The sequence below is a fragment of the Saimiri boliviensis genome, chromosome 3 (assembly GCF_048565385.1).
Source record: "Saimiri boliviensis isolate mSaiBol1 chromosome 3, mSaiBol1.pri, whole genome shotgun sequence".
NCBI lineage: Eukaryota > Metazoa > Chordata > Mammalia > Primates > Cebidae > Saimiri > Saimiri boliviensis.
Genome location: NC_133451.1, coordinates 25,634,356 through 25,652,535, shown reverse-complemented (window position 1 = coordinate 25,652,535; position 18,180 = coordinate 25,634,356). Strand labels below are relative to the sequence as shown.

The following is an 18,180-nucleotide window of genomic DNA, read 5'->3' as shown; positions in this document are numbered from 1 at the left end:
ACTGTAAAAAAAAAAAAAAAAAAAAAAAAAGAGAAAGAAAGAAAGAAAGAAAGAAAAAGAAAAGGAAATTCCTGAGGTCATTGCTGTAGCTACACCACTGGAGCGGGGGGGGCGGCAGGGAACCTTGCATTTTTTGCAAATTACTCTTTTATCTAGTATTGAAAATACAGCTTTCATGTAGGTGCAGGGTTACTAAAAGGCATACCTATAGACTCCAAATATGATTTGAGAAAAAGTGAAGTCAATATATGACAATTTAAAGCCAAAGAAAGATAAAGGATCTAAAGCTGGAGAATTCAATGCCAGCCAAGGATGGTTTGATAATTTTCTAGAACAGACTGGCTTAAAAATATCAAGATAACAAGAGAAGCAGCTTCTGCTAATCAAGAGTTCCCAGATGCCATTAAAATCATTGAGGAAAAAGGGTATCTGGCTGAACAGGTTTTCAATGCAGAAGAAAGTACCTTATTCTGGGGAGAAAAATGCCACATAGTACTTTTATTAGTAAGCAAGAGAAGCAAGTACCAGGATCTAAGGCAATAAAAAATAGGCTAATTCTACAGTTTTGTGTAAATGCAATTGGGTTTAGGACCAGGACTGCCCTTATCTGTAAAGCTGTTAATCACAAGCCTTGAAGGGAAAAGAAACACCAATTGCCAGGCTTCTGGTTTTACAAGAAGAAGGCCTGGACAACAAGAACCCTTTTTCTGGATTGGTTCCATTTATGCTTTGTCCCTGATGACAGGCAGTACCTTGTCAGTAAAGGACTGCCTTTTAAAGCTCTTTTGATATTGGATAATGCCCTTCACCACGCAGAACACCATTAGTTCAACACAGACGACATCGAATTGGTCTAATTACCCTCAAACGCAATGTCTCTAATTCAGCCTCTAGGTCTGGGTCACAGGGGCCTTTCCACAGGGTGCCATTATATACAGCACCCTATGGAAAAGATTTGCCAGTGCTATGGAAGAAAAACTCAATATAGAGAGCATCATGAAAGTTTGGAGGACTTATATGATTGGAGACACCACTGTTGTTATAGAAAAAGCAATGAAAGCCATCTAGCCCAAAGCAGTAAATTCGTGCTGGAGAAAACTGTTTCCAGATATTGTACAGACTTCACAGGATTTACAAGAGAATCAAGAAAAAATAAATAAAAAGATTGTAGATAGGACAAAAAAAAAAGTTGAGAGTGAAGGGTTGCAAGATACGGATTTTAGAGAAATACAACAGCTAACAGACACCACATCAGAAGGATTAATTAAAAACAACTTGATGGAGATGAGTGCTTCCAGACCAGTGTCGGATGATGAGGAAGAACACATAAAAGAAACAGTGCCAAAAACCAAATTGACAATAGACAATCTGGCAGAAGAGTTATGATTATTCAAGACTGCTTTTGACCTCAGTGCCCATATCATAGAAGGGTCCATTTTTGCAATATGGACTGTTGAAACTAATGCAAACAGTGAAAGAAGACTGGTACCAAATAGAAATATTTTTAGAAAAATGAAAAAGTAAAAATGTCAGATGGGAGTTACAATGTATTTCTGTAAAATTACACCAAGTGTGCCTGCCTCTCCTGGATCCCTTCTACCTCCTCTACCTCTTTTGCCTCTGCCAGGCAAGACAGCAAGACCAATCCTTCCTCCAGCTCCTCCTCAGCCTACCCTATGTGCAGATGATTAGGATGAAGACCTTTATAATGATCTACTTCCACTTAATTCGTAACAAATATAGTTTTTCTTCCTTGTAATTTTATTCATAACATTTTCTTTTCCCTAGCATTTTTTATTGTAAGAATACTGTATATAATATACATAACATGTAAAATATGTGTCAATAAACTTCATGTTATCAATGAGGTTTCTGGTCAACAATAGGTTATTAGTAGTTAAGTTCTGGGGAAGTCAAAAAGTTATATGTGAATTTCTGACTGCATGAAGAGTCAGCACCCCTAAACCCCATATTGTTGAAGGGTCAGTGTACTATACAAATATTCAAGACTCCAATACACAATTTTAAAACAGCATAAAAGATCAGCTAGCAGAAGACAAGGAATAACTAAGATCAGAGCAGAACTGAAGGAGAGAGAGAGACAAAAAACACTTCAAAAAAAAAAAAAATCAATAAATCCAGGAGGTGGTTTTTTGAAAAGATCAACAAAATAGACCACTAGCCAGACTAATAAAAAAAGAAAGAAGAATTGAATAGATGCAATAAAAAATGATAAAGGGGATATCACCATCAATTCCACAGAAATACAAACTACCATCAGAGATTACTACAAACAACTCTATGCACATAAATCAGTAAATCGGGAAAAAATGGACAAAGTCCTGGACATTTACACCCTCCTAAGACTAAACCAGGAAGAAATTGGATCCCTGAATAGACCAATAACAAGGTCTGAAGTTGAGGCAACAATTAATAGCCTACCAACCAGAAAAAGTCCAAGCCCAGACGGGTTCACAGTGGAATTCTACCAGACGTATAAAGAGGAACTGGTACCATTCCTTCTGAAACTATTCCAAACAATACAAAAAGAGGGACTCCTCCCTAACTCATTTTATGAGACCAACATCATCCTGATTCCAAAACCTGGCAGAGACACAACTGAAAAAGAAAACTTCAGGCCGATATCCATGATGAACATCGATGCAAAAGTCTTCAATAAAATACTGGCAAACTGAATGCAACAGCACATCAAAAAGCTTAACCATCATGATCAAATAGGCTTCATCTTGGGGATTCAAGGTAGCTTCAACATATGGAAATCCATAAATGTAATCTATCACATAAACAGAACCAAAGACAAAAACCACATGATCATCTCAATAGATGCAGAGAAGGCCTTTGACAAAATTCTACAGCCCTTTATGCTAAAAATGTTCAATAACCAGGTATCGATGGAACGTATCTCAAAATAATAAAAGCTATTTACAACAAACCCACAGCCAACATCATACTGAAGAGGCAAAAACCGGAAGCATTCCCCTTGAAAACTGGCACTAGACAAGGATGCCCTCTCTCACTATTCCTGTTCAATATAGTATTGGAAATTCTAGCCAGAGAAATCCTGCAAGAAAAAGAAAGAAAGAAAGGGCATTTAATTAGGAAAAGAGGAAGTCAAATTGTCTCTATTTGCAGACAACATGATTGCATATTTAGTCCCATCGTCTTAGCCCAAAATCTCCTTAAGCCAAATAAGCAACTTCAGCAAAGTCTCAGGATACAAAATCAATGTGCAGAAACCACAAGCATTTCTGTACACCAATAACAGACAGAGAGCCAAATCATGAGCAAACTCCCATTCACAACTGCTGCAAAGAGAATAAAATACCTAGGAATACAATTAACAAAGCATGTGAAGGACCTCTTCAAGGAGAAGTACAAACCACTGCTTGAGGAAATAAGAGAGGACACAAACAGATGGAAAAACATTCCATGCTCATGGTTAGGAAGAATCAATATCATGAAATGGCCATACTGCCCAAATTAATTTATAGACTCAATGCTATCCCTATCAAGCTACCATTGACCTTCTTCACAGAACTGGAAAAAAAATACTTTAAACTTCATATGGAACCAAAAGAGAGCCTGCATATCCAAGACAATCCTAAGCAAAAAGAACAAAGCTGGAGGTATCATGCTACAAGGCTACAGTAATCAAAATAGCATGGTACTGGTACCAAAACAGAGATATAGACCAATGGAACAGAACAGAGGCCTCAGAGGTAACATCATACATCTACAACCATCTGATCTTTGACAAACCTGACAAGCAATGGGGAAAAGATTCCCTGTTTAATAAATCGTATTGAGAAAACTGGCTAGCCATGGGCAGAAAGCTGAAACTAGACCGCTTCCTCACACCTTTCATTAAAATTAACTCCAGATGGATTAAAGATTTAAACATAAGACCTGACACCATAAAAAACCCTAGAAGAAAATCTAGGCAAAACTATTCAGGACATAGGCATAGGCAAGGACTTCATGATTAAAACACCAAAAGCAATGGCAACAAAAGCCAAAATAGACAAATGGGATCTAATTAAACTTGAGTTTCTGCACAGCAAAAGTACCGGCAACCAACAGAATGGGAAAAAAATTTTGCCATCTACCCATCTGACAAAGGGCTATTATCTAAAATCTACAAAGAATTAAGAACATCCTTATTTTGATTCTTAAACCAGTTAAAAAGGTAAAAAGTAAAAATAAAATTCCTAGTTTGCCAGCCCTATAAAAATAGGTGGCATGTTGAATTTGGCCTGCGGGCTGTAGTTTGCAGATCCCTGATATAAGCGGGTAACTCCAGAAAGAAAAGAGAGGAGTACCATACATGTACTTATCATTCACATATGCTCTCAGCAACTAGCAGTAGGCTGTAAGAGTGGACTTATTATTTACCTCTCTATCTCTTATTTTCAGTCATGATTTTAAAAACAAAACAACAACAACAAAAAAAACCTTTGTATTTTGTTTCTTACACCTAGTATGCTAAAACTGATACTCTCTCTATAGTGTTAAGAAATTTTCAATTTCACTAAAAAATATTTAGGCCCAGACTTTTTAGTTTTATTTTCTTGAGTTTAAATCTTTATAACAAAAAACCCCACAATTCTTTCACATATGGATCATTTAAATATTACACTTTATGACAAATGGATAAATAAATACTAACTGATTTCCAGCCCTAAAAGAGACCACCTAGAGACAGAAATATATATTTCCTTAAATATTTCCAAGGTTTTGATTCATATTGCTTCTTTTCACCATCTAAATTTAATGATTTTTTAAATGAAAATAAAAGTTGAAAAATAAAAATCTGCCTAATTTCCACTGTTGTGGAATGTGATGACTCTGCAGAAAATTTTCAAGAGCAGAAGAACCATGATGATAATTGTGGAAGCTGAGTTAGGGGTTCGTGGGAGTTCTTTAAGGTACCTTTGAAACATTTCATACAAAAAAAGATTTTAAAAATCCATCTCTTTGGGAGGCCAAGGCGGGCAGATCACGAGGTCAAGAGATCGAGACCATCCTGGCCAACATGGTGAAACCCTATCTCTACTAAAATACAAAAATTAGCTGAGTGTGGTGGTGCTTGCCTGTAGTCCCAGCTACTCAGAAGCCTGAGGCAGGAGAATTGCTTGAACCCAAGGGATGGAGGTTGCGATGAGCCAAGACTATGCCACTGAACTCCAGCCTGGCACCTGGCAACAGAGCAAGACTCTGTCTCAAAGAAAAAAAAAATCCATCTCTGAGGCTATGCTGAAGAATGAAGGTCAACTGACTGTGATGCTCATTAAATGGTTTGGCAGTGGCAGTCACAGAGTCCTATTCAACCAGCACTGTGAGGAAGGCTTACGGACAGGACTGGGCTGAGCGGAGGTAAATGAGGCTGTGCTGAGATGAAAAACAGTTAAAAGAGCTAGAGTCATATGCTTGAACTTCTTGGGCTTCCATTTTAATAACTATTCATAGTTTTTATGTTTAAATTATGTTATTTTGTTATTTTAAAGTTATTCTTAGTTGTTTGCCGACCCATTTTGATAGCAGGTTTATCAGAGTTTTATAACAGAATACAATTAATAGGTGACAGCCTGCTGTGAGAACAAATATATTTTAAATATACTATCAATAACTCTGGCTTCAAACACCAAAATTTTCAGGAAAGAGAGTGTCAGTTCATTCACATTTCATTTCTTTAATATCACAGGTCATGAAGAATAGATTGCCACATTACAGTTGTATCATATTTTAAATTTCAGACAACTATGGTAGATGATTTTTTCCCTTCTACCCCATTTTTTTCCAGAGTTGTCATAGTTAAATAGATATGATCCTTGGTTACTGAAAATGAAATGGGAGAATATACAAATACCATTAACATCAATTTAGTGTTCTTACCCAGTCTTTCATAATTAATAATATATACTCCTGACATCAATAATGATCTTTTGCTCTGCATTACATAACTTGGCATGAAAAAATAAAATGAAATGGAACAATAACCAACCTGTGCTTTCCTCATGTATACCAAAGGTTCTTTAAGATGTTCAGGAGGTGCAGCAGGATGACTAGGTAAAGGAAACCTAGGAGCAAAAGGGGGCAGCTAAATATCACACATTACTGTTTAGTAAGATACTACTTACCTCTGTAGTCCATGTTATAAATGAAACAAAATACTCTTTCTGTTTTCCAATTAACATTTCGTTTTATATTCAAAATCTATTGTTTTTATTAAGAAAATTGATTTAGTCAACAAAGACTTGCACCATTCTAGGTACTAAGTATAAGGTGGTGATTGAGATAACATTCCCTGTTCTCATGGACCTAATGAAGATAATCAATAATTACAAAAACATACAAATAAAGTAATATCAGATTATAATAACTACCCTGAGAAAATGAAAGCAGGGTAATGAGATACAATACATTTGGAGGGCAATGAAGGCCTCTTAGGGGATTTGATATTTAAATCAAGACATGAATGTGAAGAAGGAGCCAAGCATGCAAAGATCTGGGGGAAGAATGTTCCAAACGGAGGGACAGCAAGCGCAAGAATTCTGAGGAGAGAGTGTTTGGAATGTTTAAGGATCAGAAAAAGCTGGGATCACTGACACATAATGACTGAAGTGCAGAGTGGGATGAAATCACAGATAGAAAAGGCAGTGGGAAGACACAATGGTTCAATGTTTATTTGGAGATTCCAATCCGTTTCACAATAACATATAACTCCTCTTAAAATTAGTCAACAGATTTATACCGATAGCAAAGCAGTCATGTTCCAATAATCAAGCATAGACTGAATTCTCAAGAAATTCCTGGTCCAAAGTGGGACAAAAGCATGTAAAGGGTTAATAATATTTGAAACCACTTGCATCTGTTCTGAAGTCTAGATGTAAAAGGCTCAGCTGTCCATAAGAAACATTGCTGGAATAGAGAAAGGCAACCTATCCCACCTAACCTATAAGACAGTTTCACAAATTGATTATTTCTGGCAAATTATTTTTTCACTAAAATCTATGTTTCATGTACCTTTCCCATTCAAAAATGATATTTCTTGTCTTATATGCAAGGTAGTTTAGAAATTATCTCACATTGTCCAATATATCATTTGCTTCCGTTTTTAATGGTAATTATGTCTAAACTTAATAAAACTTAGAAATTTAGGATTTAAACTTGAGAGAATTTACTGATGATCTTAATAGTTATTTAATGACCAAAGAAATGTATCCAAACTACAGGTAACAAGAAGAGACAACTGGAAAGTCATTCATATTAAAACCAAAATCAAGTTAGATATTTATTTTTTCAGAAATATTTCACGAAAACCTACTCAACATAAAAGAGATACAGATACAGAAGTGAACAAAACTGGCTAAAATATCTGCCCTCATGGAGCTTACATTTAGTAATATGCAGAGACAAGGGTTGTCAGATAGGAAAAATGCACAGAAACTTGTGCAGCACACTTGACTATTTTTTCTTGTTCCCCAAGTCCCCCTATACACTTAGATGTTCTACCCGCTGACAGTAAACTATTTTAGGTAACCATTATTGCTTGCTTACATCTGTCTAGCAGGTTCCTAAGTGCTTCCAGACTACTTTCAACCTAATCATCAATTTGCCTGGATTTAGCCAGGCAAGATGGTAGTAATTTTTCATTGTATTAACTTACTTGAAATGTAAAAATACTAATGAAAAATAATAATACAACAAGTATACATAGCAATACTGATTTTGTTACTCACAGAGTAAATATAGCTAAACAAAACACTATTACAAAATAGGTGGGAAAACTCACACACTCAGTTCACTATAAACGGCATTCTGAAGTTTCTTCTCCCAACCTGTTTTTTAAAAAATAATAAAATATGTGAACACATTAGTTTCTTAAATAAACATACATCATAATTAAATTTATCTCAATAAAACTTTGGCATCATATTTATTTGTGAAAGAACTTTGTCAACTGCCAATCTCTATGTAAAGTATTATTAAGGATTATTTCCTATAAACTTACCATATTCCTTAGCTAACTTTGAGTAGGAAAATCATCAACATAATATTTAAAAATAATATCATTATTGCACCATTCTATCGAGACGGGAGGAACATCTCCTTTTTCACTATCAAAGTGCCCAATGAATGCTGAAGTCTTTGGATGTTGTTCTACTAAGGTTGTAAGGAATGTGCCAATGGAACAGCAAAAACCAGGCAGCTGATGAAGATGCCTAGTTATAGTTAACTGGTCAGCAAAGTCCTGGATGAGCGAAGCAGATTATTGTGAGTTACCAGTGGTCAGACCAGTTAGCTCAGCTGCTATCTGAGTCAACGACTTAACATCTCAGTTCCCATATGCAGATGTTAGACTAGGGACTCTCTCTCTCTCCTCTTGCTCTATGAAAAGTTAGAATTTTCTTTTTATTTTCTGTGAAAGCATAAAAGGAAAAAAAGTCATGACTGAAAAGTCAAAAGAAAAATTACCTAAATAAGGAGATATTTTAATACCTTCAGGATGTATTTATCCTTCGGGATGCTATCAGTAAGGTAAACAGTATTTAAAACCAATTCATTCAAAGGAGTCATTCTCACAGAGTTCTTCAATTTTTGTCCCATTTTGTTAAAATGTGTAATAGTTCAAATTCTCTCTAAATAGAAACCTATTTGGCCATAGTTTTCACAGTTTTAAATGAGTAATTGGAAGGCTGGGGATAAAATATTATTTATTTGGCCTTGCAGGGGTATCCAAGGGACAGAATACAGTCATGGGTTCTTAGTTTCTGTTTCTGATTGGCCCAGTAAAGCCCTTTCCTCATCTCTCTTTTCTGCTTAACACTAAAGAAAGAAGCCAAAAACCATGGCTTCCGGCTGCTAAAAACCTAAAACAAAACAAAACAGAACAATGGCAACAAAGTAAGATGGTTGTACAAGCTCGAGGGCTTAAAGAATTAGGAATAAATAACACATTTTCTTATTTTGCCTTAAGTTATTAGGAAAAAATTACAAACCTGATATTTTAAAGAATTCCTTAATATCTTCTTTCAATGATTCAAGTTTAATTTCAGGTCTCTGAAGACTGGCCTAATTAAAAAAATAAAAATAAAGAAAGAAATGAAGAAAGGAAAAGACATCAAAAGTAAATCATTTGGGTTGATATTTGGAACAAATGAAATGTTTAAAAAGGAGTGTCCAAAAGTGTATACTACTTGAAAAATCCTCTTTGAAGACAGAGCTTAGAATTCTAGCTTATAAAAAAGACTTTCTCACTAACTCTTAAAGGATCTGTGATAGTATATTAAAGTCTACTAAAAATACAAAAACTTGCAGATTATGAGTCCTTATCATCTGTATCTAGGGTCTAAAGTAAGAAAAATACTCAGATTTTATAAATCCATTGCCTTAATATTATATAAAACATATATGGCGACTGTACCTAATAACTAAAAAACAAGTTGTAAATGACTTTGTACATAGTGCCATGTAAATGGATCTTTGCAGAGTGTCTTCCTCTTTGGGTTGCTTCTGAGTGTAAATGCATTGTGTATATTTGTAGAAAATACATAAAACTACTAATTCATAAATGCACATTATTGTCTTGTCTTCAAGTGCATGTTTTCTATTCTACTGGTTTTTCACAATGCAATTTTTAGCAAAAATAGTATTTTTCTTACTTATAATGGCTGTAATTACTCTCAAAGTGTTGATGTTCTATCACCTAGCTTTCTCAAATTCTAGCAGCATTATTACTTCAGAAGGAATTTCTATTAGGATATTTCAAATAGCGTATTTCAAACCTAAGAAATCAAAAACTGGTCTTATCCTCCACTCGCTATCTTGTTCCTTCTCTTACATTTTTTAAATCTTCATCAATAAAATTACAATTTACCAGATTTTCCAAATTAGAAACTTCAGAGTAATTCTCAATTCCATGCTAACTCTTCCAGATCAGAGTAATTCTCAATTCCATGCTAACTCTTCCAGATTCAATCCCTTTCTGGAAAGATGACATTGGTGGCAGTGAGATTTTTTTTAAACTGCCTTGATTTCCACATAAAAACAGACAAAGCAACTCGATAACAAGGCCAAAATCTCTTGGAAAATATTTACAGCAAAACTAGACGACAAGCTATCCCCCAGAAATACAAGCAGCTGAGGATAAACCAACTGCCACAAAACCTGTACAGGAAGAAGCAGAAGAAAGCAATTGCCTATCTGATGCATGTGAAAAAGAACCCCAAAGTAGTCAACAAATAAACACTTGAACACATCATGAGTCAACTTTAGAACAGAAGTTAAAATGGGCTGGGGTTTTGCCTAATCCAAATATAGCAGGTGATTAATCTAAAGAGACTGGAGCAATCTAGTACCTATAAATTCTTAAAACTGACCAATCAAGCCTCCCTTTCCAAAGTCTGGAAATGTTGATAGACTAATAAAAAAGGAGAATGATAGAAAATGAACTCATTGTCTTAAAAACTGGTAAATTTTTAAAAAAGCATTTATGCTGCCTTTTTTATTGGCATTATCCCACATGATATTCACACAGTAAATAAGAGAAACTGCCTTTTTGCAAAAGTATCCTAGCTAATAACTAAAGCAAATATGATGTCATTAGAATATCACAACTTTGGAATCCCCAATGAATTACTAATTCTAGGCATTGAGCAAAAACAGCTACTAACATTGCAAAAGAGATAATCAGACATTATGTGGTTTTCAGGGAAATAATTCTCTACTGCCTACTGTCAGGACAAAATGGTAACACCTGAGTCTGATGAAGCCTCTGGGTTCAGCTGTCAGCTTATAAGACATACAAAGGACAGAGGAACATGTTGAGCTGTACCATGAATCTGCAATAAGAAAAATCTCCAGGCTATGAGAAATTCTAAGGTCAAATAGCCTAGTTCTTCAGGTGATAAACTGTAAGGAAAAAGAAAGGAAGGAGAGAAAACCTTAGGTTAAAAAAAAGACAAAAACATTTTTAAAAATAGGCAGGACTAAGCTATAGTGTCTAGAGATATATATTTGGCTAATAAAATTATCAAGAAATGCAGAAAATATGAAAATGTTCTCAATGTCACTAATCATTAAAGAAATGCAAATCAAAACCGCAATGAGATACCATTTCACACCAGTCAGAATGGCTACAATTTAAAAGTCAAAAAATAACATGCTGGTCAGGCTGTAGAGAAAAGGGAACGTTTATACACTGCCGGTGGGAATGTAAATTAGTTCCGCCACTGTAGAAAGCAGTTTGGAGATTTCTCAAAGAACTTTAAACAATGCTATTATTTGACCCAGAAATCACAATTACTGGTATATAACCAAAGGAATATAAATCATTCTACCATAAACATGCATGCATGCATATGTTCATTGTAGCACTATTCAAAATAGCAAAGAAATGGAACCAACCTAAATGCCTATCAACAGGATAAAGAAAATGTGGTAAATATACACCATGGGACACTACACAGCCATAAAAACCAACAAGATTATGTCTAGCGACACGGATGGAGCTGAAGGCCATTATTCTCTGTGAACTAAAAGCAGGAAGGGAAAAACAAAACCCACATGTTCTCAATTATGTGGAAACTAAATATTGAATACACATGGACACAAAGAATGGAACAATAGACCCCAGAGGCCACTTGCGGGTAGAGGTTAAGAGGAGGATGAGGAATGGAACTACCTATTAGGTATTACGCATCTTATCTGGGTGACGAAATAATCTGTGCACCAAACCCCTGTGACAAACAATTTTACAATTTACCTGTATAACAAACATGTACCCCTGAAACTAAAAGTTAAGAAACAATAATAAAATTTCTAACAGAATAGCTAAAAAAAGAAGAAGAAGAAGAAGAAGAAAAGAAATGCAGAAAAGTGATTACCATAAACATCATGTTGTCAGAAAGGGAGGGGTCTGTCATTGAGATGGGGCAAATGAAGACATTTCCAGTGTGGCTGGCAAAGTTTCACTTACAGGGTAGTCATTACAAAGTCCTTCACTTATAACAATACATTATAGATTTGTATCCATAATATAAATACAAATGTATATACTTATGGGATAAAAGGTTAAAAAAAAAAAACAGAAGAAAAATGTCCTCCTAATCTATACTTCCTCTCCATTTTAAAGCCCCACATTTAGTCTAAGGCAAGTCTTCTTTCTCATTTGAATTACTGCAACAACCTCTAAATTGGGCATCTTACCACATTACTTAAATAGTGACCACTTCCACCTGGCATTCTCAGAACTTCCTTACTCTATTTTTCCTTCTTTCTTAGCATTTATCACCTTCTATTACACTGTACGATTAATTTATTTACTATGTTTATTGGTATATCATCTATCTCATTCCATTGGAAGTGGTAGGCTCCACTAGGGCAGACATTTCTGCCTTTTTTCACTCTGTATCCGAAGCGCCTAGAATAGTTGTTTTCACACAGTAGGTGCTCAATAAATGTTTATTGAATGAATGAAACAATTTCTCCCTTTTCCAATCTAACTTCCAGTATTCCTTTCTAAAACGTTAAGTCTTAACAGGACATATTGACTCCAATACAATAATAGTGGGAGACTTCAACATCAATATTAGACAGATCAATGAGACAGAAAATTAACAAAGATATCCAGGACTTGAACTCAGATTCAGAACAAGTAAAGTTAATAAACATTTATAGAACTCTCCACTTTAAATACACAAAATATACACTCTTATCAGTACCACATCACACCTACTTAGGTTTAAATGAAATATTGGTTGGCGGCTTGTTTGTTATTTTCTTCCCTCATTTTTTTCCTGTTTCCATTATTAAGCACAATTATTGGTATAAAAGTGGTTTTCAATACCCATTTTTAGACTGCATTCTAGCCTGGGCAATAAAGCAACACTTCGTTCTCTCTCCCTCTTCCTCTTCCTCTTTCTTCCTCTCCTTCATTTTTTTTTTTGTTCTATTTTTTTATTTTCTTTCTTTCTTTAAAAAAAAAATGAGAGAGAGAAAATCAAGCCTATCAACACCTTGATCCTTGTCTTCTAGCCTCTAGCACTACAAAAAAATAAGTTTCTATTGCTTAAGTCTGTGGTATTTTGCTATGACAGCCCTAAGAAACGAAAATACTTAGAAAGTGACTTTTTGCATTCTTCTAATATCACTGTGAAATCAGGCACTTATACAATTCTATCCTCTGTCCCGGAAAAGGGAAATCATCATTTCCCTTATATAGACATATATTTATGTAAAAGACTATGAGTTCTTTTGAAATAAGATTAGATACTAGTTGGCATTTATGCTAGATTTGTGTGTGTGTGTGTGCTTGCGTGTGTACGTAAAAAAAAAAAAAAAGCCAGTACTGAGCCAAAGGACTTTCTTCAGGTATTGCGTATTCTGTTCTGCAGGTATGGTGCATTCCTGGATATCCTGCAATTCGCAGGACAAAAAATGAGCCTAGGAAGACTAATGAATCTACAGTTGGATGAAAAGATTCAAGTTCTTTAAACTGAAATTGCTTTTAGGGAGGTGAGATTCTCTTATAGCATTAATGTAAACCATTTCAGGAATGAGAAACAGGCAAATTATTGATTGTCTGCTTATAAGCCCTAAAAATAAGAGTAAAGCCAACATGTAATTTTTCTCTGCATTGGTAAGAGTGAAGTTTTCCTCTCAATTCATTATACCGTTGGTGAACATTGCTATTTGCCTTCCCAACTCCATAAATCATTTCTTCCATAACAACAACAAAATGTATCTACCCAACTCTATAAACTAACTACTTTTCCCCTACTAACAGCAACAAAACTGGAATACTTTCATTCCCAGTTAAAAATACTCAAAACTTCCTACTCCATTGGTGCTCAAGTTGGCTCTATTATCCTGTTCTGATAAATGTCACATAACTAGAAATACACTAGTTAGAATTCCCAAGAAATCCATTGTTTCCCTGATTATTTTAAATGAAAAACTCAAATGGAATGTATCTTTTGCTTTTCTTACTTCCACCTTTTTCTGCCTGGGACAATGATGATATACCTGAAAATGGCAGCAAGAAGCCGTCATCTTGCGATCATGAAGGGAAATTTGCATATAAAGAAGAGTAAAGCAGAAAGTTAGAAGGAGTTTCAGTTTTTGTTTCTTTTAACAGCTGTACCAGCTCTTGGCTTACCTCTAGTTGTCTTGCATATATAAAATTAATTCCCTGATTAACTGATTAGTTTGCTGTAATAGACTATTCTTGCACATTTGCCACACATATTTCTAGTCAATATGTGGACTATTTTCCCTTTTGTTGTTGAAAGAACATCCTGTTGCAATATTTCCCTATTAAGAGTGCAGAAGCGACATGCAGATACACTGTTTTGGATTCTCAGATGTACTGTCGTTTCAAATAAAAGTCAGTTTTTTTGCAGATTTCCAACTGAAGGACAAATAATGGTCTAAAAGGTATGCATACTTTAGCACACTTTATTGAGAAAATTTATGCATATTCCAATGCTTGAAAACATTAAAAAATAACCACTGTTTTTACTAAAAAAAAAAAAAACAAAACAAAACAGGGCATACTTGGTCCTTCACAATGTAGACCCAACTTATCTCTACAAATCCATCTGCTGTTGCTCCACCAAGTTAACATCCTCTTCTCAAACCTCCTCCTCACACATACCCTAGTCACCGTGAACTACATTCACTGATTTCCTACCTGTCAGTCCTTTAAGGGCTTATCATATTTCCTCAGATGGAAGTGCTCTCTCACTACCTTGGCAAACAACTGTTAGCTTCCAAGACATCCTTCAAACATCACCTCCTTTCCCTAGGCCAGACAGCAAGGATAGAACATTATGTTACTCTGTTTCAGCAATTATCAGATTACAATGTAATTTTCAGCTCACCTATTTATCTTTCTGACTAGACTATAAATTCAAAGGCAAGGAATGGGCCTTTTTTTTGCATCCCAAGTATCACCCTGGCATTAATTATTGCTTAACAAAATTATATTGACCAAACCACGTTCTATTTTTTACTCAATTTCCTCCCCCTACAAAACAAGGAACTTGAAAAAAAATTATGTTTAACTGAAGAGACTGTTTTCCAATTTGTTACTCCTAGAAAAGATTTTTAAAAGCGGCACAAACCCTGCTAATTATTCAAATGCACTAAATCAAAAGTAAATAAGCTGTCTTATGCTAAGCCTGCATTTGAAAATGATTCAGAGGACAATTTAAAGAACTTTTTAAAAAATGGTTATTTTTTCTAAACATTTTCAGTATTTTAAGGTTGCTAGACCTCCTAGATATACTTTGCACTTAAGCTAATTTTAAGAATCTTAAGGTATTTGAGGATCAAAAGCAGGAGAGTGATAATATGATAAGGCACAGTTGTTCTCAAACATGATTTAGTAACAGTACCTATTTTGCAAATGAAATCCAAACACTCTTACATAAAACACATTGAAAATGATATTACATAAAAAATCCTACATAAAACACATTGAAAATGATATTACCAAACAATAAGAATGCTGAGCCTTTCCTCATTTGCTAACGTTATGATTAACATTACAAAGGTACAGCTTTATTCTGATACAGCCTCAATATCCAATTTCTGTATTTTGCTTTGGTGGCTCAGTACAGAGAAAAATCCTGTTCAAAGAGATGTGTTCACATTTTTTTTAATAGACTTCCTGGCAATCTCAGCACACTGCCAAATTAAACTGATGTAGGAAATTGAAAGAAGCATAGTTGGAAATTGTTATTTTGAGATAAATCCTAAAATTTATTACAAATACAAAAATCAGACAAAGAGCTTCCAACACTGCTAAAATTATGCGTAACATGCTCTTACTACTACATGATGTGGTATAACAAGCTCACTTGTCTTATATCTTAGCAGTATACCATCACTAGGGGCCTGTGTTAAACAGATGCACTTGTGCTTTGCCTGGCCAACCAACCCCAAACACAGCATACCCACTGCATTAACATTCAGTACTTGAACAACATACCATGAGCACACATGTGCAAGCCCAGATATTTTAAAAGGCCGGTGTAGAATTATATCTTTATCATCAAGCATGCATTTGTAAGAAGTGTCCCAAACACATGACAAAAGATAACAGAAACAGCTTCTATTTTGAGATCACCCAGAAACAAGTTAATTTGGAAGTACAGTAGTGGATTATGTGCTAAGCACTTGATATCTCAAAGAATATCGTTTCTTAGTGTAATTTTTGAATTAAATATTTTTAAGTGAATAGAACTTTTCAGAATCCTTAAATACAGTAAAACATAGTTTGAAAACCATTTGGGACTAAATGACAGTGGGATTTGGTATCAAAACATCTGGAATCACCTGTCAGCCTGATTTCCTAGCTTGTTCAAGTCACTTAACCTCTCTGTACAGTACTTTTCTTCTTTAATAGGGAAAATAACACCTTAACTGAGTTAATATGAGTCTCAAATAGAAAAATTTTCAGTTATTTTTAGGCTGTGAAGTCCAATATAAATTAAAGTTGCTGTGCTATAAAATATAAGATGACCCAGATGGCAATGGACTAAATATCTGTAAAAAAAATTGTCAGGGAGGTAGGTGAAGGAGGCTGGAAGTAGAGGCTTTTCAAGTATCTATGACAAAAGTTAAGTCTTCTTTAAGCAAAATGCTTTTTACTCACTGTAAGAGCTGGTGAAGAATGGCCTCAAAAATATAATCTAGTGAGAGAGGGTACAGTATATGTGCAGTTATGGTCCTGCATACATCCTTCATCCATTGAGTTATGCTGATTCTGACATCCTCTACCCTTCTATACTCCTAGAAACACATGACCAAACTTCTCCCGACCCCCCCACACAAATCCAGTTCCTTTCTATTTCTACTAGAATAGTCTTAATCCAAAGTACTGGCCACTAGCAATCTTACATTTCTAATCTTGGCGAATAAAAGGGAACTGAAGAAGCAAAGCAGCCGAAGTAGCAGCTGGGCTAAAGAAGCTAGCTGAGGCTAAATCTCCATTAAGTGCAAACGAGGGCATAGGAAGGTCTACAAGGGTTCCAAGGATCCTTTAATTCCCTCTAAAGAGACCTCGTCCTCTCCACTTTTCACTATGCTATCATGCTAATCCTGAACTTCATCATTTTGTGCTCCATGGAATTGTAGCATTAGAAGTGACTACAGAATTCCTCTATATTGACTAACGATTTAATGCTTGATTATCCTCTCCAAATGATTTTCTGGCTTCAAAACTCTAACTTTAAAACTCTACTTTCTAACTTAGAAACTGTCTTCATCCCTACTTAAGTCAATTCCATCTTTGAACTATTCTACTGGAAAATTATTATTTATTATGACATTAATTCTCCTTAAGATTTACCACCACTACTTCCCTCCCCTCCACCACTCCACCCTGGGGTCACAGAAATAAGCTTAACGTCCCTTCCGTGAGAGAGCTCCAAATTTGAAGACAGCTACTGTGTCGTCTCTGAAGAATTCTCCTTTTAAAGCCACAGCATATTCCCGGGTTCTTCAAGTTCTCTTCTTGTAACAGAGTCTTCTTACCACCCTGGCCATTCCTCTCTGAGCAAGGTCTAGTCCAACTTGTTCTCCACGGTTGTAGTTTCTTAACTGGCCTATTTCACTCATTCCATGAGACCACTGATATTCAAACTTTTCAATCTCAGGACGCTCACTCAAAAATTATTGATAAGGAGCCAGGTATAGTGGCATGCACCTGTGATCCCAGCTACTGGGGAGGCTAAGGCTGAAGGGTCACTTGAACCCAGCTCTTTGAGGCCAACTTGGGCAACACAGTAAGATCGCATCTCAAAAAAATTACTGAGAACCCAAGAATGCTTTTGTTTATGTGGATGACACCTATTGATATTTGCACTGGAAATTAAAACAAAAACAATTTAAAATAGCTGTTTATTAGAATAACAGTTTTTCAAAATATTAAACATAGAGTTCATATGATTCAGTATTTCACTTTTGAGTACATTACCAAAGAAATGGTAACAGATATTCAAACAGATATTTGTACACCAATGTTCACAGTAGCATTATTAACAATAGCCAAAGATGGAAACAATCCCAATATCTATAGATAGATAAATGGATAAAAAAAAATCATATGTACATATATATTTTCACAACAGAATATTATTCGGCCCTCAAAAA

General features: G+C 35.2%; 1 protein-coding gene across 2 annotated transcripts in view; it reads right to left on the bottom strand.

The window, feature by feature from the left end:
• Window positions 1-18,180, bottom strand: part of TBC1D19 (TBC1 domain family member 19) — a 164,775-nt gene that overhangs the window by 128,185 nt on the left and 18,410 nt on the right. For both annotated transcript variants that reach the window (XM_003927498.4, XM_074395976.1), the window contains exons 2-4: window positions 9,021-9,093; window positions 7,814-7,859; window positions 6,023-6,098 (exon numbers count right to left, since the gene is read on the bottom strand). In XM_003927498.4, coding sequence (XP_003927547.1) covers window positions 6,023-6,098; window positions 7,814-7,859; window positions 9,021-9,093 — 195 coding nt within the window. The remainder of the gene's footprint in view (window positions 1-6,022; window positions 6,099-7,813; window positions 7,860-9,020; window positions 9,094-18,180) is intronic.